The sequence below is a fragment of the Saccopteryx leptura genome, chromosome 2 (genome assembly GCF_036850995.1).
Source record: "Saccopteryx leptura isolate mSacLep1 chromosome 2, mSacLep1_pri_phased_curated, whole genome shotgun sequence".
Taxonomy (NCBI): Eukaryota; Metazoa; Chordata; class Mammalia; order Chiroptera; family Emballonuridae; genus Saccopteryx; species Saccopteryx leptura.
The window spans coordinates 21546530-21570207 of NC_089504.1; the positions used below are offsets into that span (position 1 = coordinate 21546530).

General features: G+C 42.3%; 2 protein-coding genes across 6 annotated transcripts in view; one reads left to right on the forward strand and one right to left on the reverse strand.

Annotated features, from left to right (window-relative positions):
- Positions 1-6074, reverse strand: part of SLC31A1 (solute carrier family 31 member 1) — a 38146-nt gene extending 32072 nt beyond the window's left edge. Inside the window, exon 1 of the mRNA XM_066367405.1 lies at positions 5923-6074. The gene's annotated coding sequence lies outside the window, so the exon portion shown is untranslated. The remainder of the gene's footprint in view (positions 1-5922) is intronic.
- Positions 6075-6207: 133 nt separating this feature from the next.
- Positions 6208-23678, forward strand: part of FKBP15 (FKBP prolyl isomerase family member 15) — a 67956-nt gene continuing 50485 nt past the window's right edge. The window contains exons 1-4 of one of the 5 annotated variants that reach the window (XM_066367396.1): positions 6208-6413; positions 13481-13596; positions 19146-19230; positions 20367-20436. In XM_066367396.1, the coding sequence (XP_066223493.1) occupies positions 6361-6413; positions 13481-13596; positions 19146-19230; positions 20367-20436 (324 nt within the window). In that variant the 5' untranslated portion in view covers positions 6208-6360. Of the gene's footprint in view, positions 6414-13479; positions 13602-19145; positions 19231-20366; positions 20437-23678 lie in introns of those variants that run through there. The other 4 variants (XM_066367398.1, XM_066367397.1, XM_066367399.1 and 1 more) reach the window with 4 other exon arrangements.

A 23678-nucleotide genomic window follows, 5' to 3' on the forward strand; every position in this document is an offset into this window, starting at 1 on the left:
AAGAAGCTCAGTCTGATGGAGGGATACATACAAATAATTAAAATACAATAGAAGATGTACTAAGGTATAGATTATGCACAGGTTGTCTGGGAGTTGATAAAAAGCCATCAGGAAAGGTAGGAAATAGGAACAGGGGTCTGAGGGTATATAGTTAGCAGCATTCTTTTGCCTTTCATTTCCTAAGTTGAATGACTATGTTCTAGGTGCTCTAAATTGCTTCAAAATTATTAAAACACTCAGCACGGTTAAATAATAATTCTATTATTTATTTAGGGAAAGACAGCCTGGCTAAAAAAGGTCCTCTAGTATTTCACTGGTTGCTCGAGTTTTGCTCTCTGAGTTCCCTCCAAATCATTCATGTTTACTTTTGCAATGCAGGTTTCCATCTCATTATGCTGTATTGCACAATGTCCTCAGCCTACAAAAGCAGGTTGTATACAAAAGCCTAGGGCCTTTGTGTAAAGGAAAAGAGGTAGGGTGGACCCTTCTCAACCCTTTCCTTCTCTGCAGGGCTTTGCATTCCTAAGGATGGGCCCCTCCTCTGCTTGGGGATGTTACCTAAATTATGAAATATTACTCAAAGCAATGGAACTTCAAAAGCATTTCCTTCCCAGTCCCTTCTATAACATTTCTTTTGGCATAAACTGCTCATTTTAATGTATTAAGTATCAGATTCTTGATGACTTCTCATACTTAAGTCATAAAATACAGAAAACTTTTGATTTTTAGAATGAGTTTATTATGCTAAGAGCTTCATGTGTAAATGGAGGCATCAGCAACTGGCCCTCTTGCCTCCCTTCCTTTTCCCCAATCATGCCTGGCTTGCCAATTTAAATGGCAGAGTTATCTTGGTGCCACCTGGTCACTGACTTATCTGACATCTTCCACTAGTTGAAGTCATCTTGCCACTGTAAACCCTTGCTTCTCCAGTGATAATTATATCATATTTTTCTCTTTTGTAGCCGTTCTGGTGAGGAAGGTACAAAGAAGAATCAACAGCAGTCAAATTGGAACAAAAACGAGGAATAGACTTAAGGATCAGAGAGTCTTAAGAATATGGTATAAATTGTTACCTTGAGAGCAGTCATTTAATTTCATTCACATTCAGTCAAGAACCTTTAATTTTCTCAATTCAAAATTGATCCCAACAAAAAACTGGATTGAGGTTTTTAACAGATGAATACCAGGGTCCCAAGTAGTGTTTACCATGCCAGATCTCCTTCCATCTTTACAACTCCACATTCTAAGGACTATTAGAAAAATGAAGTAGCTACTCACATGAGTGGGGAAACTTTTACTTTCACTTCATACACTCCTAAACTACTTGAAATTTTTTTTTTTTACATTACTGTGCCATTTAGATTTTAAAAAATCCATTTCCTATGCAGGTAAGTACAAACTTATCACCTTGGCCTTCAACGTATTGATAAATATGGCCCTGATCTCCGTTTCAATTTTAATTCACTACTTCCCTATGCGTACTGTTGTCTTGTGCTCTTAGCATACTATCCCACAGAACCCTTTTAACAAACTTTACTGATAACACACCAGCAAGACTATTTTCCAATTCACAGGAGCAACACTTTTCTGGTCTCCCTTTCAGTGAAGTTGTGTGCCAATAAAGGCTATCAGTTGTATTCGTTCACAAACCAATGTATGCCAGCATGCTATTATAAATATATAATTTAGTAAAGTATTGTGTAAAAACAACGAACTATAAATGAGAAGAGAAAAATAACAGCAGCCGCTAAAATTAACTGGGCACTTACGATCTGCTGGTACTATTCTAAGTGCTTTACATGAATTAACTCAGATAATCTTTGCAGGTACCCCAGGAACTAGACTAGTATTGTCTCTATTTTAAGAGGAGGAAACAGAGCAACTGGCCTAAGGCCTACACAACTAATAAATGGCGAAATAATTTGGCTCCAGTGCTTACGAATGTAGTAGTTGTTTCTATGAAAACCAAGATGGCAATGACTAGGCGGTGGTGCAGTGGATAGGGCATCAGACTGGGATGCCGAGGACCCAGGTTCGAGACCCCAAGGTCGCCAGCTTGAGCACGGGCTCATCTGGTTTGAGCAAAAGCTCACCAGCTTGGACCCGAGGTCGCTGGCTTGAGCAAGGGGTTACTCGGTCTGCTGAAGGCTTGCAGTCAAGGCACATATGAGAAAGCAATCAATGAACAACTAAGATGTTGCAATGCGCAGCAAAAAACTAATGATTGATGCTTCTTATCTCTCAGTTCCTGTTTGTCTGTCCCTGTCTATCCCTCTCTCTGTCTCTGTTAAAAAAAAAAAAAAAAAAAGCCAAGTTGAAAGCTTCGGAAGACTAGATAAAGATGATACAACCATTCAACGCTACCTTGCACGTGAAAGTAACCCTAGATAATATGTAAAGAAATTATGCAAGGGGTCCCGGGTTCAATTCCCGGCCAGGGCACACAGGAGAAGCGCCCATCTGCTTCTCCACCCCTCCCCCTCTCCTTCCTCTCTGTCTCTCTCTTCCCCTCCCGAAGCTGAGGCTCCATTGGAGCAAAGATGGCCCGGGCGCTGGGGATGGCTCCTTGGCCTCTGCCCCAGGCGCTAGAGTGGCTCTGGTCTCAACAGAGCGACGCCCCAGAGGGGCAGAGCGTCGCCCCCTGGTGGGCGTGCCAGGTGGATCCCGGTCGGGCGCATGCGGAGTCTGTCTGACTGTCTCTCTCCGTTTCCAGCTTCGGAAAAATACAAAAATTAGCCCCACCGTGTTCCAATAAAACTTTATTTATAGAAACAGGCAGCAGCTAATCTAAGATTTGGCCCTCATGCTGCAGTCTGCAGATCCCTGAGACTCCCCAAGAAAAGACTTATGTTAAAAGAATGGCAAAAACGTGTTGATGTTTTAAGTTAAGAAGAATGTTTAAGGTCTGTGTGTAAATAGCATCTGTATGATTCCCTGTTTTAACTTACTTTTTCAGTTACCTAACTATTCACCCCAACTGTATCACATAAGAGGGCAATTCTTATCTTGTAAGAATTTTCAGCCTTCTTTTATGCATTTTTCCTTTTGCTAAAGACCCCTCAATCTGGGAAGCCTTACTTTCTCAGTTCCACTTGTTATCCCATTCACCTCAAAGCCCATTATCTAACTCCACAACCTCTTCCAAACTAGATATGATCATTTCTACCTTTGAAATTCTGCAATAATTAATTTCTACTTATGGGACTTACTTTGCTATTTCGTCTATTATGGTTAATTGTATACTTCAATCATCCCCACTACTCAACTATTAATGACTAACTCACTTTTCCATCTTTGGTAACACCCAGCACAGTGCCTTACACATAGCAGGTTTTCAGATATTTTCTGAATTGTGTTCTACCATTCTCTGTTTTCACTGACTGACCACAAAGAACTTGATACGATCCCCCCAAACCTGTATTCAATTGATATCTCTATTACCACACTTATGATCTAACTTTGTAAATTATTAATTTTAAAATGCAATCACCAGCATGGATTAGTATGGGTATACCTATATATAAAAATTATCATCTCGTTAGCAAAATTACTGATTTTGAAAGGAACTGTTAAAGCTTCTGCTTCATGGTTAATATTCCGGGGGGGGGGTGGTGTCAATACATTTCATAAGTACATCTAAAAGCTGTGTGTAAACAAATATGCTTAATTCAAACTTGAGATCAGGGTTGAGCCTTACTTACTTTCTGCATCCTCAGCAATACTTAATAGATGTCTGGATCTAATCCACTCCTTCTACAAAGTGTTTAGGGAGCCTGGTCCACGCTCAGAGTGAGTTAGAAAGGCTTGGGATGGAAATTCAGGTTTTCTGGTTCCTAGTCCAATATTCTAATTCAGAATGGCAGTGGCTTTGTAGATGTAGCAATTCTGCAGTTCAAAGACTAAGGAAGCCTCACCACTATCTTCCACTTCCTTGTACCACCGATCAGACCAGCAACTGTGTTCCCACGATAGTGATCTGGGCAGGCATATTTGTGGTGTTCCTATCACCAGAAAGATTGATCCAGATTTTAGGATTCCTGCCTATCTAAAAAAAAGGTTACTTAAACATTCTAGATAAAAACAGCTCCACTCAAGAATGCAAGATAAATGCTCAAATGATTGTTTAGTGTTTTTTAAAAGCACTACTCCTATGTTTGGTACCAAAATGCCAATGACCAGTAAATACTGGGAGAGGGGTTAATTCTTTTTATTTCCTGAGAAGTAACAAGGTTCACATTCTAAACAGAGCTACTATAAAGGGCTCCTGTTCTAGTACTTAGATTCCAGTTGCATCATTGCTTTAACACAATCAACCTTCACTGCTCTAAACATCTTAATCTGTAAAATAAACACAGGAAGCAGACAACAGCCCTACACAGCAGTCCAAGAAAGAAATATGTTACTAACAAAAATCAGAGTGACATATCATATTTCTAGTTACCTTCCTTCCCTCTTTCTCTTCCTTGAGAGCTTTAAACAGCAGTCAAATCAACTTCAATTAACAAAAGAGACTAAGCGATCCAGACAGTTCACAGCTAGTACAGCATTTTTATCTTTCTGGAAGCTACCTATAGCAAAGGCAAGAGCCACTGCTGGCCTCTTTGGGTCAAATGGAAAAGAAAATCCTAAGAGAAATAAAGGAACAAAAGTGTATACCATCACTTAACCTAATAAAGAATTAATAAGAACCTACAGGGACAAGAAGGCATAGTGTTCATGGCACAGGGGACACCAAGATGAATAAAACAATCCCGGTCCTTGAGGAGCTTCCGATTCAGAAGTACACAAATTATAATAAAAAGCTTAAGAAGGGAAGTGTCAACAGGTCCTAAGTTCTCTGGGAAGATCCCGATCACGTCACATCAATTCTGTGCTGACATATGAAAACATTCAGGTAAAGCAGCAGTTCTCAACCTGTGGGTCGCGACTCCGGCGGGGGTCGAATGGCTTTAGGCGACCCCTGTGTTTTGGTCGTTCGACCCCCGCCGGGGTCGCGACTCACAGGTTGAGAACCGCTGAGGTAAAGGAACACCTGTCGTACTGACTTGACTGAGAGAAGCCTGGTGTGAAAGAATCCCGGTGAGATCTGTGGAAATGGACGTTATAGGGGGACATGATCTCCTTATCCCCGCCTCAGCCAAGCCAGGCCTCTCTGGAAATGGGAACTGGAGACAAAGTCGGCAACAACTGATGTAGAACTAGATCTGAGGCGGGAAGACTTAGCAAAACCCAGGCCAAGGTTGGGGCTGGGGATAGGCAGTTCCTCAAGTCTCCTCCTTTCCACCACCCAGCCCCCGTATATCCCAGCTCTCCTGCACGTCACCTGCGTAAGCGGACTCTAGAGAGGGCACTTTCTTCATATGCAGCCCGAGTCTGGCACTAACCACTCAGGGAGGGCACGCCGTGCTGCAGGTCTGATGAGGTCCTTGCATCAGCTCACTACGTCCTGAATCGAAAGACCAGGGATCCAACCCTGGTAGCGTCTGCCCTTTACGCCGCGTGACCTGACACTAGTCATTCAAATGCTTAGTTCTTTCTTTCTCACCTGTAAATTCTGGGGTTATGAGGAGAATGGGATTACAGTCGATGGCCTCGGAGGTCTAGAAGCTTCTGGACCGGCCGGCACACAAAAGCAGTGGACAAATAGCGCGTTGAGTAGTGAGGTCGGTCACAGGGGACAAGCGGTAGGGGCATCAGGCACGTTTCAGAGATGGGGATACTGAGGCACCGAACACCTTGCCTCAAGGTCACTCCATTTCCGTCACTGTCGGGACCGGGCCGAAAGCTTAGATGTCCAGACTGCCAATCCCGGGCCCTTTCTCCTTTCGCCGAGCTCAGAAGAGTGGCATGCAGAGTCCTTGTCCCGGAGGGGAAAGGACTGTGCTCGTGCCAGGGCTGAGAGAGAGGCGAAGGAGGTCTTACCTTCCCAGATCGAGTCCCGCCACCGGCGCCTCCCTTTCAGAACCTTAACCCGTCACACCCTCACGACTCTTCAGAAGCCCCCTCCACTTCTGACCGGCTCGACGTGTACACGACCGCCGCAGAGACCGCCGATTCCCGCCCCTGCCCCGCCCCCTGCCTCATTGGCCAATCCCTGCGCAGGACTTTCGAGCTCCGGCGGATTTCACCGCCTCTGAGGGCTGAAGGAGCCTTACGTCACGCGGCGCGCGTGCCCCCGAGGTCCTCCCATTTGCTTTGCCCCGCCTCCTCAGAGCCTAGTGTCCCCTCTCCTCAGAGTAACCGTGCGAGAGTTCGTCCTGCCGGAAAGTAGCACTACTCTGCGGCATTTCACGACGTGGGCGATATAGGCCCTGGAAACGCTCCGACTTCCCGGCGGCTGCCTTGGCGAGAGACAGCACAATGTTCGGTGCCGGCGACGAAGACGACATCGACTTCCTCTTACCTGTCGGCGGGTGAGTGACTGTGAAGCGTGGTACAGAGGGCGTGGCTGAGGGAGCCGGGCAAATGGAGGGGTTGCTTTTTTTTATCAGAACTCTACCGAACTTCCGGGTCCAGACATTCCCATGCTTTATATACAGGTCTTAGAATCCTGGCAGGGCTCGAAACTGCTGAGTTTGTCCACCTGCATTCTGGCCCTGGCATCTCCCCTGGCACAAGTATGACCCTGGGGTTCGCCTTTTGCTTTCTGGGTCACAGTTTCTCCTGTGAAATGGGAGTGATTGCTAATGAGAATACAGGCTTCAGAGTTTTTATAGGAGCCGCCTGCGGCCAGTATAAGACTTCTGCTCTCGGTGGACAAAGCTGGGACACTTAAGAATGAGCATTGGTGAGTCAGCTCTGGCATCCTTCAAGCACCACCTTTTTGGTGCTTTGTCTTCTTCCACAGCCCCACAGAAAAAAATGCTTTCTCTTCCTTATTCCCACAGCGAGGTGTGATTACTTCTCTCCTTGTACACCAAACCTATTACATTAGGAGTTCTGACAGAACAGGGACCTTTTCTGTTATCTCTGCCTAGTGCTTAGCACAGTACCCGGCATATAGTTGAGTGCCCAGGAGGTGCCAGTTGAATGAATAATAGTTGTGAAATTGCACTCTAAAGCTTAAAATCAATCCAGGAGACTGGTGGCTATCCCCGCCCCTAGTCAGTATATGGACTAACTAGCCTGGAGAACCGTTCTACCAGCTGCAGCTCTTTGTCTCTTCTAGTAATTAGTTTAGCCATTTCCCCTGTGTTTTGTCTGTGCCTAGCATGACCCCCTTCAGACTTGTGAGCTGCCAAGTTCTGATCCTTGAAGAGCTTTTCTCTGAACATCTGTTTAACAAATTTAAGAATGTATTGAATGATGCTGAGTACACGAGCATATACCATACCCTTCATTCTACTAAATGCTAAGAGGTTGCATTGATGATTAAGCTGCTATGCCTGCACTCAAATTGCTTCCAGCCCTGGTGGAGATTCAATACATAAAATGACACTGGCTTTCTTTTGACTTACACTGTGACTAGGTCTGTATTACCTATCCTTAAGTCCTCTTTTCAATCTCACCCACCCCCACTTTAGGTGGCCTTTGTCCACTTAGTTCCACTTTGGTTTTTTTCAGTTGCTCAGTTATTTTAGAGTTAAGCTGTGCTTTGGTTCATTTTTTTCCCTGTCCCACCCAAAACATTCACTGAAATGTCCACACAATACAACTTGCTGCTGTTGACTATGTATTAAGCCTTTTGGGCCCTGGCCAGTTGGCTCAGCGGTGGAGCGTCGGCCTGGCGTGCGGGGGACCCGGGTTCGATTCCTGGCCAGGGCACATAGGAGAAGCGCCCATTTGCTTCTCCAGCCCCCCTCCTTCCTCTCTGTCTCTCTCTTCCCCTCCCGCAGCCAAGGCTCCATTGGAGCAAAGATGGCCTGGGCGCTGGGGATGGCTCCTCGGCCTCTGCCCCAGGCGCTGGAGTGGCTCTGGTCGTGGCAGAGCATCGCCCCTGGTGGGCGTGCCGGGTGGATCCCGGTCGGGCGCATGCGGGAGTCTGTCTGACTGTCTCTCCCTGTTTCCAGCTTCAGAAAAAAAAAGAAAAAAAAAAAAAAGCCTTTTGAATTAATGGTTTTTTTTTGTTGTTGTTTTTTTTACAGAGCCAGAGAGAGAGTCAGAAAGAGGGGATAGATAGAGACAGACAGGAATGGAGAGAGATGAGAAGCATCAATCATCAGTTTTTCATTGGGACACCTTAGTTCATTGATTGCTTTCTCATATGTGCCTTGACCATGGGCCTTCAGTAGACTGAAGTAACCCCTTGCTCAAGCCAGCGACCTTGGGTCCAAGCTGGCGAGCTTTGCTCAAACCAGATGAGCCCGTGCTCAAGCTGGTGACCTTGGGGTCTTGAACCTGGGTCCTCTGCATCCCATTCCGACGCTCTATCCACTGCACCACCGCCTGTTCAGGCAGGGCTTTTTTTTTTTTAGAGATTTTATTTATTCATTTTTGAGAGTGGGGAGAGAGAGAAAAAAAGAGAGAGAAGGAGGGAGGAGCGGGAAGCATCAACTCCCATATGTGCCTTGTCTAGGCCGGCCAGGGATTTCCAACTGGTGACCTCAGCGTTTCAGGTCAATGCTTTATCTGCTGCAACACCACAGGTCAGGCTGGGGCATTCCACTTTCATGCAACAAGCAGTCCACTGCTGACTGAAAATTACAGCATAAGAAATGGCAGTCATGTGCTCTTTTCCAGATTCCTGGCTTGAAATAAGTTGCTGGTGGCTCAGCTATGCTGCTTTCCCAAATAGGCTCATAGGAGCCGAAACACTTTCGTTCCAGGCATGTGACTGTGCTTTTAAACAAAGATAACAGCTAATTGAATGATAAAAGTAGATACTGTCTTTTTTTCTTCTTCTTTTTTTTTTTTTTATTCAGTGAGAGGAGGGGAGGTAGAGAGACAGACTCCCACATTTGCCCCAACTGGGTTCCACCTGGCAAGCCCACTAGGGGGCAATGCTTGCAACCAAGCTATTTTTAGCACCTGACGTGGAGGCCTTGAAGCCATCCTCAGTGCCCAGGGCCAGCTTGCTCCAGTTGAGCCATGGCTACGGGAGGAAAAGAGAGAGAGAGAGAGAAAGAAGTGAGAACAGAAGGAGTAGAGAAGCAGATGGGCGCTTTTCCTGTGTGCCCTGACTGGGAATTGAACCCAGGATATCCACACACCAGGCTGACGCTCTACCACTGAGCCAACTGGCCAGGGCCGATACGTTATTTTTGATTCTAGTAATAACCAGAAAAACCAAATCAGACTTAAGATTGAGGGTATAGAAAGTTTCACCAACATTCTCTGATTCAGCTATTCCTCCTTTGATTTCCCTAAGGAAGTAGACTATATGACAGTAAGCTTTTTACTTCTTCTTTTATGAGTGTAATTTATTGTAATTATATGTGCTTATTAATCTTAAGTATCTTGACTTAAGAAGTGTATGACTTACTTGATTCCATTTAGGATATTCAAGCCTAACAAAAAAAGGAATATTAGTGCCTAAGATGGCTATCTAAATGACTCATAATCTGTGTTCCACGTTTCCAGGCCTCTGATAGTCCATGGTTAACCTAGAAGTAGTAATCAGGGAGTTTGCTTTTTTTGGTCATTGCCTATTCTTGCTAATGTGTACATTTAAGAACACTTTAGAAATAGAAAAATGTGGCCCTGGCCGTTTGACTCAGTGGTAGAGTGTGGGCCTGGAAGTCCTGGGTTCGATTCCGAATCAGGGCACACAGGAGAATTGACCATCTGCTTCTTCACCCTTTCCCCTTCTCTCTGTCAGGATTCCTCTTTCTCTCTCTCCCTCTCCCGCAGCCATGGTTTATTTGAGCAAGTTGGCCCTGGGTGTTGGGGATGATACCATGGCCTCGTCTCAGGAGCTAGAATAGCTTGGTTGCTGAGTAACAGAGCAGTGGCCCCAGATGGGCAGAGCACTGCCCTCTAGTGAGCTTGCTGGGTGGATTCTGGTCTGGGCACGTGCAGGAGTCTTGTCTCTCTGCCTCCTCTCCTCTCCTCTCAAAAAAAAAAAAAGGAGTAAAAAAATATAATCATTTATAAAATGCTTATGTGTAGAATTTATTTTAAAATATTAGTAGAAAATAGAATTAATCTGAAAGATAGTTGGGTTGATACGGCTTTTGGATTGATTTTGCAGTCAGTCATTAACTGGCTGGCCTTTTGAGCCTCTGGAAATATTGTTTATCTATGACACTTGTTTTTTTCCCATGAAAAAACCCGTACCTGCAGAATTAAAACAGCAAATCCTAGTAGTTTACTGAAGCTAACAAGAACTTTACTTTCTTATCAACTATCTGTATACTTACTATTATATTGTAAGTAGGATCTGAACTTTGAAATTTTTTTACTATGTTAAAGGCATTGCCCAGCTCTCTCAGAATCTTATTCTTTCAGGGAATCTGCCCATATTGCCCTGGCTAAAAGGAGAAATCTTGGTCTCTTCTAAATTTTATTAGCATTTGTTAATGTCTTATTTAGGCTAGCACTGCCCTCTCATTTAGTTTTTAGTCCTTTTAAGTAGGCATTGTTGGCCCCATTTATAGGAAACTGAAAGAAAGCTAATAGTATACTACCTTGAGACTACAAGGTAGTAGTTTCAAGTCATATTTCATTTATTTTGCCAATTGCTGTTACATATTATTCATTAAATTATTGGGGGAAAAGGCCAAAAAAGTTGTGGGAAGTTTTAATATTTACTTCACCTAAACTACGGACGCCTTTGGAGAAGAGGAGCTCAGAGCTAGACTAGACTTTTTTGTTATTGAGCCTATTACATACCATAAGCAAAATATACAGTCAAGTGGTGATTAAAATAAATAATCAGTTACCGTGTTATATGATAAATGATTGAATAACTTTTATTAATCATTGTGGAGTATAACTCCATACAATAACTCCCTGTTATATGTCTTATAGTTTGTAATTATTTATTATATAATATCTATTTTTCCTGTTAAGAGTGTATAAGCTCCTTGAAAATAGAACGCGGTTTTGCTCACCAGTGTATACCCAGCACTCAACACAGTGTCTGACACATATTGTGTGAATGAAGTATAGAGTTCACACATATTGTGTGAATGAAGTAAGAGCTCCTAGGAAGATTAACCTTGACTTTGAGAGTAGGGGCAGCTTTTAGGGGAAAGAGGAACAGAAAGAACATTTCAGGCAGAAGGAACAGCATGTCCAAAGGCTGGAGATCAGAAAGATCTTGCCTTATTTAAGAAACTAAACTTGCCTCAGGGTGGCTATCACACACAGTTGCAGGAGAAATGGCCAGGTAGGAAGCTGGGGAAATAGAAGAGGTTAGGTCTTGAAGGGCCTCATAAAGCTATCTTGTGGGGTTTGGATTTTTGGTAATATTGAGGTGTCCTTGAAGGTTTTCAGGAGGAAGGAGACTTGGTCAGTATTTTTTTTGAAAGATTACTGTGGGTGCAGTGGGGAGAATGGATAAGAAGCAGGCATACCCAAGGCAGGGAGATGAGTCAGGAGGTTGTTGTAATACCTCTAGCTAGGTAGTTGTGATGGCCTGTAACAGGGAAGTGGCAGCAAGGGTGGGGAGAAGTAAATGGGTTTGAGCAATGTGTAACAAGTAAAATTAAGTGGACTCAGGAATTGGTTACGAACACCAAGGAAAAGAAGCCAAGGATGATCCCCAGATTTCATTTCCATTGTGGATGTTTGCAGAGATGAGGAGTAGTGTGCGTACTCTTTGTTGGAAACTGATGAAGAAAGGTTGCAGGTAACCTCTTCTGCCCCACGTGGAACGCCTCAAAAACTCTGCCTGCACTGAGGAGGTACTGCCTAGTGTTTTAGCGAGGAGGAAGAGCTGCTTTATACTTCTTTTACCTTGATGGGTTAGATATATGGTTAAATAGCAAATTTCTTCTAACTATGTAAAATAGTAGACCTGAAAATGTTATCCTTAGAAAGTCCTGCTTACAATGTTGGTATTTGGCTGACATCTGGGAACTTCATTGGTAAATAGTTCCCCACAGTGATATAAAGCTTTCCGTAAGTGATAAAATTGGCTCACTTGTCTAAACCGTTTGTACAAACAAAATGATTCATGAACTTTGCCTTCCTTCTAGAATTCTAAAATTTTGTTAGACGCTAGAGGGGTCCTACTTATCAGCCCCCAGAGACTCAAAGCCTGGGGAATTAAGTCTCTTATGGGCTTCCCTGGTGGCCCACACTTCACATACGTTGGTACAGCTCATTGCTGGAAGGGTTAAACATGTCCTGTGTCACTCCACTAGGAGAGGACTCTTGGAAGCTTGCTCCTGGTTTCCTCTGGACTTTTCGCTCCCTGGTTTCGCTCCTGGCGCCTCAGTGCGCCTTTTCCCTTTGCTGATGTAGCTGTGTATCTTTTTGTTGTAGCAGAGTTTAGTCATGAGTACAGCCACATGCCGCGTCTAGGAGTCTTTCTAGCAAATCACTGAACCTGGTGGTGGTCTGGGACCCCACACAAAATGCCGTTCACCGAGAGAGGAAGCACAAGAGTAGGACCAGGTTGTGCTGGGGCAGTAGAGATCAGAAGATAGGAGTTCTGGTTTGGACATGTTGCATTTGTGTTGCCTGTGGAATATCTGTGTTGTCTGGCACTCAGGAGCAAATTCCGGGCTGAGGATACAGATTTGAGCCTCATCAGCATTTGGGTAGCACTTGATACCAAGGTAAATAGTAGATGACAAGGGGTGAGAGTATAAAGTCTTGGGAGCGTGGACATTTATAGATTGAGCAAAGGAAGAAGAGTCTAAAAAGTTAAATGAGGATTCAGAGAGACAGAAAGACAAGAAAGGGATCCCTTTAGCATTTCTCAATGTCTTATTTGGGCCAGTTCCTTTTCCCAACCCACAGGTGTCCCCACAGAAGTCAAGGGAAGATTTTGTTTGAAGAACAAAATAGTTGATAGTGTAAAAAGGCAGTATGAAGACCAAATTAGATAAGGACTGGTAACTTATGCTTCGTGACAAAGAGGTTGTTGGTGACCTCAAGCAAGAGCAGTTTCAATGGGTTGGTTAAGACACGTGACTCATTGCAAGGGATGATACAAAAATGGTTTTGCCTGTTAGATGAAATTGTAGATGGCATATGTTTTAAGGAGTTACTTCGTAGTACAGTTTTATTTGAATTTAATAAACTAGTAAAAAGCAGGATACTGTGACTTGCTAAAGGCAAGAATTTACAGTGTGAAGAGACTAGAGAGAGCATCTGGACCAGTCTCCTCGACTTACAGATGCAGGACTGAGGTCTAGAGAGAAGAAATGCTTTATTAAAGACTTACGGACGGGTCAGGTCAGCTGATGCTGTTGCAACCAGAAATACAGTCTTGATTTCAAAGACCTTAGATTCCACTTCCAGCATTGAATGGTGGGATATATAGTCAAGGAGGTATCCATTCAAGGTTGGATGTGAGCAGCATTTGTGATGAATGATACCAGGTTTGAGATATGTCTAATGAAATGTTATTTTCATTTTCTACTGACAGTGCCAGATTGGCCTCTCTCTTTGGACGGGATGAGATAGCTGCCGGCCATGGAAATGAATTCTTCCAGTACACAGCTCCAAAGCAGCCTAAGAAAGGCCAGGGAACAGCAGCAACAGGTAAGGTAAGAGGTTAGGATTGAACTCTACCAACTTAGCTGTAAGGATAAATAGTCTTCCAAAAGTGATATGCCAGGTTGTTCATCCTTGGTCAGTCTGGCCAAGCTCACTACCAATGGTGCATGCTTCTAAGAATTTGAATTCTGTCAGCAAGAGAGTGCCCTTTGTTGGAAACTGATGAAGGAAAGATGCAGGTAAGTTCTTCTGCCCATGTGGACATCACTCTCAAAAACTCTACCAAGGGCCACCTGAGGAGGGTACTGTCCTGTGTTTTAGCGAGAATAAAGAGCTGCTTTTCAATTTTTTCACCTTGATGGGTTAGTGGTATGATGACAGTGAATTTTTCCCAATTAGACAATGGTGCTCAGTGCTGTATCCCCTGTACCCTTTGTCATGATAGACACAGAAGAAAATTTAGTGAACATTTGTTGAATGAAGGGAGAGAAGGGGGACTAATATTTGTAAAATGCCAGCTATGTGTCTGGTCAGGTGCTTTACATATTTAATTTTCTCAATTCTATGAAATAGATGAGACTACCACCATTTATAGTCTCAGGTTTAGAGACTTGATTGGGGTCACACAGCATTAAGTGACAGAGTTGAAATTTGAATCCTGATCTGATTTACCCCAAAGGTTTTCTTCCCCCTACACTTGGCTGTCTTTGTGTAAGAACCTGAAGAGTAGCGAGGCACTTAGAGAAACAGCCCTGAGCTCCCAGCACCGAAAGGGATGAGGGACATTAAATTAAATATTTATTGAACGAAGATAAAAAGTATTATGTGCCTTTTACATGCTAGGCACAGTTCTGGCACTGAGGATGTTGTTAGTGTATTTAGAGTTGAATGATTGCAGTGTTTACCATATGACCCATAAAATCTAAGATATTTACTGTGTGACCTTTTACAGACAATACTTGCTGACTTACCTGTCACTTTTGGCAGCTTTGCTGTGGATTGCCAGTCCTGTTCTCCAAACCATAACCTAACCAGATTTCTAGTAGAAGGCTATGCCTTTACATTTCCTCTGGCATATCTCTGTCAGCCGTGTGCTTCTGACTCAAAGTGGTTGCATTGGTGGATATAGATAAAAATAAACAACCTAAGGTCCCACCCATAGAAGTAACTTGATTTTTTAAAAATCAGGAAACAACTATGAGTTAATTATACTTTCAAAGAAGAATTATAAAGGTATTTGAACTTAAAAATTACCTATACAGTCTTATGTAGGCATTTACAAATAAAAAGTAAAGTAACAATATAGGAGACCTTTCTATTCAAGTGATATTTATATAAGAAGTCTGTGGGGAAGATGGCTGCAGCATAGTTCTTGAATCTTTTCAGATCTCAATGTAAAAACTGAGCAACAAGATATAAAAAACCTATGGATAATATAGCAAAACCAATTGAAGAGATATCCTTATAAATCAGGTGTGGACAAACCACTAACAACCACAAAGCTGCATGAAGTATCAGCGTTTACGTGGGAGCAAACGGGCACAGTGGAGAATATCTGAGTCTGAGAATGGGAGAACCAGTGAGTGTTCATGGGTAATACAACAGGTCACGCTGAAAGTGGAAAGGGTTTTGCCCACTAATGTGGGCGAGTACAAGGTGTTGCTGAATGGGACTGGAAGTACTAGAGCACTCTTGCTCCTATGAACTTGTGAAACTCGCCCGTTATGGTGACCTTCCAGGACAGGTCCCCGCACTGAGAAGAACCTGCTGGGAGTGGAATGAAAACGGAGGAGGATAGAGATAGTAGAAGTGAAGGAGAGAAGATCCAGATAAGAATAAGGATAGAAGTAGAGTCAGAAAGTCTCAGGGGGAAGCTGCCCTATTTTTGAACTTTATACAAAAAGTACAGAAGAAGGAGCTCTATGAAGTTAGGAAAACCACTCTGAACCTTCTAAGACTTCAGGAAAGCAAATCTCACATAAAAGTGACAATAGAAAAGTCTCAGAGTCAAGCTCCATACAAGGTTATAAGAGCAAAGAGAGCAAGGAACAGAACAATATCACTACAGACAGTGAGAGTTCTCTTCTGTGAGAATGTTTCTTACCAAAAAGATCAAAACTACAGCCACTTATTAACATTAAGGAAATAGCATAAGATAGGAGATGAGAGCATAAATGAGAATTGGAAAATCTTAAGTAGGTGACGGGACTTAGGCAAGAATTAGAGATGTCAGAAAAATAATTTCAGAAATGAAGACTAAACTAAAAAAAGAATGAACAAACACAGCAAATTATGCCTCAAAAGAAATAGAAGGTTAACAGGAGGAAACTTTTAAAGTAAAGAAAAGGTTTCAAAAGAAAGTGATGAATATTGAAGATAGCAAGGACCAGCAAGCATAGTGGGTGGGGGAATGGAAATACTCACCTCCGAAAAGCAGTGGAAAAGAACAGACACCCAAAACAAGAAAACTTTCCTCAAACAAGAAAAAAATGCAACTACTGCCATTAAATAAAAGTCCTTGTGAGTTGGGAATTCAAGAATCTATACAGTGTTGACTTCGGAGAGGAGGAAATGCAAAGCCTGTGGGAAGATCACATGAATGTGAGCATCTGACTCACTTATCCCTCTAGCAAATCCACAACCACCTTCCATTTCCAGGGCATTGGGGAAGGAAATAAGAGTGTACAGGGAGAAGGTGGATGCCAGGCTGATCTCGGGGAGATAGTAATTTTTCTCAGTGCTTTAGACTCATCCTGATACCCTATCTCTGGCTTAGCTACTATTTTCTTGTCATACACTGCTTATGAGGAGAAGAGTTTTATTATAGTATTACGTATAGCTGGAAAGTGCTAATCGAATTAAAAACTAGTGGTAGGTTTTACTAAGTAGTAAGGAAAACATGGACACCAGACTAGGAAAATAAGCAAACAACGTAAATGGACAGTGTATTAAAATAAAGCAAAGCAAATGGCTAATATAAATTGATAGAAAATGTTAAATTTCTGCTGCTCTGTAATCAATAAATGGAAACGAAAGCAACAGTGAGTTGGCACTCCCCTTTCCCTACCGCCTCCCTCCCATTGGTAAAGATTTGAAAAGGTAATTTCCTCTTTCTGGCAGGGAGGCAAAGCTAGTGGACTCTTACTGCAGGTGGGAATGTTAACTGGTCTGGCATTTCTCAAGAGCATTTGGTCAGGATGTAACAAAACCTTAAATATTTTTATACTCCTTTACTCCACAGTTCTGTTTTTAAAAATTACTTCTAAGAAGGTAATTAGAGGTACACACTAAAATGTGCATTTTAAGGATTTATAAATAGAGAAAATTTGGAGACAGCCCAAAGAAATATCAAACAGTAGGAAATTGGATACATGTTGGTAGAGTCAGAACGTAGTATTTTAAATAGCCACTAAAAAACATTTCTAGGACTATTTGTCTTTGTTTTGGTCACTGTTTTGAAGAATAAAAGGAAATGCTTATACTAAGTGAGAAAAGGAGGTTTTCAAATATAACATTAATTTTGCTTCAAAAAGAAAGCTGCAGAAGGGCCCTGGCCAGTAGGCTCAGCAGTAGAGCGTCGGCCCGGTGTGTGGCAGTCCTGGGTTCGATTCCAGTCAGAGCACACAGGAGAAGTGGCCATCTACTTCTCTACCCTTCCCCCTCTCTCTTTCCTCTCTCTCTCTCTCTCTCTTCCCCTCCTGCAGCCAAGACTCTGTTGGAGCAAAGTTGGCCCAGGCACTAAGGATGGCTCCATGGTGTCTGCCTCAGGCACTAGAATGGCTCCGGTCACAGTGGAGCAATGCCCCAGAGGGGCAGAGCATCGCCCCCTGGTGGGCATGCCGGGTGTATCTCAGTCGGGTGCATGTGGGAGTCTGACTGCCTCCCCGCTTGTAACTTCAGAAAAGTACAAAAAAAAAAAAAAAAGATAAAGCTGCAGAGTTTCTCTGTGTAAAAACAGGACTAGGAATAAATGCAACAAATTATTAATGTTTATTTTTGGGTGGTAAGATTACAGGTCATTTTTATTTGTGTGTTTCTGTATTTGCTAAATTCTCTACAGTGTTCATGTACTCTACAATCTGAAAAAATGTGTCAGTACAAAATTAAAAAACAAAATTCAACTGAGTAAATTTTAAAAGATCTCACTGACTTTATTCAACAATTCTTGAATCAGGCAGCATCTAATCTAGCAAATGGGAATGAGCTCCAAGGAGCTGTAAATAATGACATTTTTTTCTTCCCTTTTTTTTTTAGGTGAGAGGAGGGGAGATAGTGAGGCAGACTTACACATGTACCCCAACCAGGATCTACCTGGCAATCCCATCTGGGACTGATGCTTGAGTACCAAGCTCTTTTTAGGACCTGAGGTTGATGCACTCCAACAGAGCTATCCTCAGCGCCTGCAGGGCCATGCTCGAACCAGTTGAGCCACTGGCTGTGGGAGGGGAAGAGGGAGAGAAGAAGGATTTGGGGAGAGGAGAAGCAGATGGCTGCTTCTCCTGTGTGCCCTGACTGGGGATCGAACCTGGGACATCCATATGCCAGACTGATGCTCTATCCACTGAACCACTGGCCAGCGCCAAAAGATTTTGTTATAAGCAGAAGGGAGCAGGAACAAAGAAGTTATATTAGGCAGAAAGGCAGGTTGGTTATCTCAAGATTACTTTCTTAGGGGTTGAGAGAGGTCTGTCAGTCAGATTACCTAATTAGTGCTGTTCAGGCAATTCCTGATTGACTGGTTTAAGCTTCCATTTCTGGAAGAGCCACAATTATAATTAAGTTTCAGTTTGCTGACGTGAGCTTAACCTAAGTGACATGACAGGGTAGGGCAAAAGTAGGTTTTACAGTTCTTTGTATGGGAAAGAAGACAATAATTAATAAATAATAGAAAGAATACAATAATTAATAAATAATAGTAGTACAAGACTGAACCCTATGTTTAATATACAACTGTAAACCTTTTGCCCTATTTTGGGACTATTGTCTTGTTTTTATCAATCCAAAATAAAAAAATAAATCAAACAAGGATGATTTGGAAATAAGTTCCTGGTTGCCTTTGTCCACTCTTATATTCTCACTACTCTTCCATCAACACATTCATGTGGTGAGTGTAAATATGCAAGTTACTCTAAATATACTATTTTGAAACACTAGACTGTGCTACTGTGAAAGGTCAGTAATGGCTGTGATCTGAATATCATAAATTTTCTACTCCAGAAGGGAAGGGGGAATAACTTTATTTTTATTTGTGATAGCTATTGGAAGGGGAAAAGAAAGTAGATGGAGTACGACCTTGTTTTTCAGATAATGTATCTTGTCTGGCCCAAAGACTTGTTTGGAATGGAGTCGGAGTCCTGGGTTCTAGTCCTAGGCTTGCTAGTATTCTGTAAGGGTCATGGATACTTACAGCCTCAAGTTCCTCATCCCCAGATGAGGTCATAAGACTCTTTTATGGATCAAATGAGGATAATGGTCATGAAAGCGTTTTAGCAATAACTATGATATAAGGCATAAAGAAGAATTTGAAGCAGCTTTAATGGTTAAAAAATCAGTCTCAAGCAAGAAATGAATGACAACTTTGTTTTCATCTTCAGGAAATCAGGCGACACCAAAACCAGCACCCACCTCAGCAGGCACTTCCGTGGTGTTATTTGCATCAGCAGTTCATGCATATAGATAGTAAGTAGTTAAGAAGGAATGGGTGGGTTAAGCTCCTATCTTTTCTCAGTAAGCCTCTAGGTTCATTGCAAAATGGCTACTTAGCCTTTTCGAAGAAAAAGTATCAATAATGAGTTTTACAACTTCTCATAAAACTTTTTTTTTTTTTTGTATTTTTCTGAAGCTGGAAACGGAGAGACAGTCAGACAGACTCCCGCATGCGCCCGACCAGGATCCACCTGGCACGCCCACCAGGGGCGATGCTCTGCCGAGACCAGAGCCACTCTAGCACCTGGGGCAGAGGCCAAGGAGCCATCCCCAGCGCCCGGGCCATCTTTGCTCCAATGGAGCCTTGGCTGCGGGAGGGGAAGAGAGAGAGAGAGGAAGGGGGGGGGGGGGGGAGAAGCAAATGGGCGCTTCTCCTGTGTGCCCTGGCCAGGAATCAAACCCGGATCCCCCGCATGCCAGGCCGATGCTCTACCGCCGAGCCAACCGGCCAGGGCCTTCTCATAAAACTTTGAAGAGCCATTATCTTGTCTTCTCCCTCTCTCTCTCTCTCTCTCTCTCTCTCTCTCTCGCTAGAGTGCTTGTACTCACAACTGCCTTTCCAAGTACTTAGAGAAAGCCACTCTATTGTGATAAGAATAGATTTTTCAAGATCAAGAAGTTTTTAACAAGCTTTAAATTATAAACTGCTCACTTCCATTCTTTTCTAGAGGTTGCATGACTAGTATTATTATTATTATTTTTTTACAAAGAGAGAGTCAGAGAGCGGGATGAATAGGGACAGACAGACAGGAACAGAGAGAGATGAGAAGCATCAATCATCAGTTTTTCGTTGTGATACCTTAATTGTTCATTGATTGCTCTCTCATATGAGCCTTGACTGTGGGCCTTCAGTAGACTGAGTAACCCCTTGCTCAAGCCAGCGAGCTTGGGTCCAAGACGGTGAGCTTTGCTCAAACCAGATGAGCCCGCACTCAAGCTGGCGACCTCGGGGTCTGGAACTTGGGTCCTCTGCATCCCAGTCCGACGCTCTTTCCACTGCGCCACTGCTTGGTCAGGCGATTTTCCACTTTTATATGGCAGGAGTCTGGTTCTGCTTAGTTTAGGAAGTATTAATACTTACTCTTTTGTTTTGCTTTTTGTCTCTGCAGCACAAATGGTCAATATGTAAAGCAGGGCAAGTTTGGTGCTGCAGTCCTGGGAAACCACACAGCCAGAGAGGTGAGATTGCCACCGCGTCTCGCGTATATTCCGGTGCCCCATAGCATACTGATGTCCTGGTTTTCTTCCGCGCTTGCCCAGTGTCTCGCATATCCAAGGATTAGAATGATTGTTTTGAATGTAAATTTTTAACATTAGGCATGTAGTAACATTTATGATCACATTTTGCTTACTATTGTGCATTAAAACAAATCCAGCCAACTCAAAATCTTTAAGTTTGACCTTTATGATATGAACCTAGCTTAAGAATATGGAGTTTTAGAGTAAGCCATTTACCAAGAACATCCCTTTGTTAGGAAATGAACAATACTTAGTGTACGACTTAGAGCAGTATGTCTTGGTCCCTGCATTCATGACCAGTGTTTATCCTTTGAAAATTTGATAATGAGATGGACAGCTGGTCACACAGTAAAGTATTGATTTGGGTCGTAAAGAAGCTGTGGCTAGAAGCCCCAACACTGATTTACTTGTGTGGGTTGTATCTAGTTTCAAATTCTGCTCTAGAAGGTTTTGAACATTGTTGAAATAAGCATAAGAAATTACAGACTTTCAGAGGTCCAGAGAGCATGGATTCTATACTCCTCAGAGACTCTGAGACACACAGATAAGATGGACCTGTTCAGGGTAACTAATATAATAGGCAACATTCATTTGTATTAAAAACAAAAACTTAATTATGAAAATTTGGAAACATAAAAATAGTAGGACTAGAATAATGAACTCCTAGATACATTACTAGGCTCTTAACAGTTATTAATCTGGTTTTGCCTTAAACCCAGCCAGTCTTCCTTCTTTCCCCACTCGGATTATTTTTAATCTCCAGCATGCAATTTTAGCTGTAAATATTTTTGTATATATCTCTAAAGGCAAAAGATTTTTTAAACGTTACCATTATGTCATTATCATGCCTAAAAACCTCCCACAATAATTCTTTGAAGTCATTCCCTACCAGCTAATATTCAGATATCTCTGATTTCTTTCCCTCCCTCCCTCCCTCCCTCCCTCCCTCCCTCCCTCCTTCCTTCTTTCATTTTAATCAGGATATGACAAGGTTTATATATTGCAGTTGGTTACTGTGTCCCTTAAATTTGTTTTATCTTTCCATCGGGAGGTAAATAAAGTGTGGTTGTTTCTTATTTCATTAGCAGTCGTCAGTGATTATTATTTAGATCTAGTAATTCATTAGGGGTTGCCATTTGGATCATAAAAATCTGATATTGGGATTTTACCACCCTTCACTACCAGATAGGATGTAGTAGGTTGCGACAGATAACATTCCTACTGTAATAATTATTTTAAAAAGGAGATAAATTGTAAAAATTATATTTTAAAATTCATTGGAGAACTGTGGAAATGCAGAGGACTAGATGAATGAAAATATCAGAGAGGGATGAGCCAATGAGTTGAGTGTTTTCTTCCCTTGAGACTTTTGCTGGTGCCTAAGAGTAGACTAAGAATCAAGTGTGGCCCAACCACTAAGACTGCTGGGGACAAGGACATTGGCAAAAACTAGAGGAGCTCCGAAACACAAGATGGCTCTTTCTCCCTAGACCATTGCTGAGTTCTGGAACAGTGTGGGAGTCCAGGTGCTATGCCAGAAAGGTAGAGGGAAACTTCTGCAATCTTGTGCATAGGAGATGAAGTTATACTACAGGGGTCGGGAACCTATGGTCCACAAGCCAGATATGGCTCTTTTGATGGCTGCATCTGGCTCACAGACAAATCTTTAATAAAAAAAATAATGTTAAAAATATAAAACATTCTCATGTATTACAATCTATTCATTTCCTACTGCGCATGTTCATGGTTGTGGGTAGCTGGAGCCAATCACAGCTGTCCTCTGGGACAACAACAAATTTTTATTGGATAATGCGTAATGTACACAGGTCATTGTATGGCTCCCAGGGAATTACATTTTAAAATATGTGGCTTTTATGGCTCTCTCAGCCAAAAAGTTTCCCGATCCCTGTTCTACTATGAGATGGGAACCTGTAACAAGAATCAAACAACCTTCCTCCAATACGATTGCTAGATTTTGAACTTCATGGGGAGGAGGTTAAAGAACTCAGCTCAGAATCTCTGGTGGGCAGAATGTTCAGGACTGAGTAGTCAGAGACCTTTAAGGCTCTCAGTCAAAAGCCTAGAAAGATAATGCTTCAGAGTAGTGGCAGCCCACAATGGAGTGACTTTTAATTCATGTGTGATGCTTCCCTGACCAGCTCCTAACTGGATTGCATTAAGGTGATCAGCCCCTCACTCCATCTGCCTAACTAACGTAAGATAAGGAAAGACCTTTCTGGAGCAAGATTGTATATGAGCCGTCCTAGTCTCATCCTCCCCTCTGTGGTTGGATTTTAATAATTTGTTTACCTGTGGTTTTATGTGCGTGTTTGTGTGTGGTTATTATGTGTATGTGTGTAGTAAATATATATGAAACATAAAATTTGACATTTTAACCATAACTTAAATGTAATTCAGTGACATGAATTGCATTCACAATCTTGAGCAACCATCACCACTCTGCATTTCCACTTTTTCATCACCCCAAACAGAAAATCTGTGATCATTGAGCAATAACTCCCCATCTCTCCTTCCCTTTTCCCCTGGTAACCTTAAACTACTTTGTCTATGAGTTTGCCTATTCTAGGTATTTCACATAATTGAAATCATACAATATTTGTGCTTTTGTGTCTGGCTCATTTTATTTCACTTAGCTTCCATTGCGTTTCAAGATTCATCCATGTTGTAGCATGTGTTAGAACTTCATTCTCTTTGATAGCTGATTAATATTTTATATAAAATACATTTTGTTTAGCCATTCATCAGTTGATGGACACTTGGTTGTTTCCACCTGTTAGTTATTATAAATAATGATGCAGTGAACATTGGTATATAAGTGTTTTCAGTTTGTTTGGTACCATATTACATCATGTATAAGGTGCACCTTTTTTCAAAAAATTTGGAGTCTAAAAACTGGGTGCGTTTTATATAGTGGTTGTAGTTTTTTTACTTGCATTTCCCATTTTTTTGCACTTGTTTTTGCGCTCATTGTTGAAGACAGTGATTCATCATCAGACACAGATGAGAACAAGCTAGTGGATGGGAGTTTTGTCAGTGATGAGGAGGTGTATGAATTTTATGATGGATAAAACTTGAGTTCAATAAGGTTTATGTAATACATCTTTTTCAAATTTCGGGCCCCCAAATTAAGATGCATCTTATACATGGGGAAATACGGTATA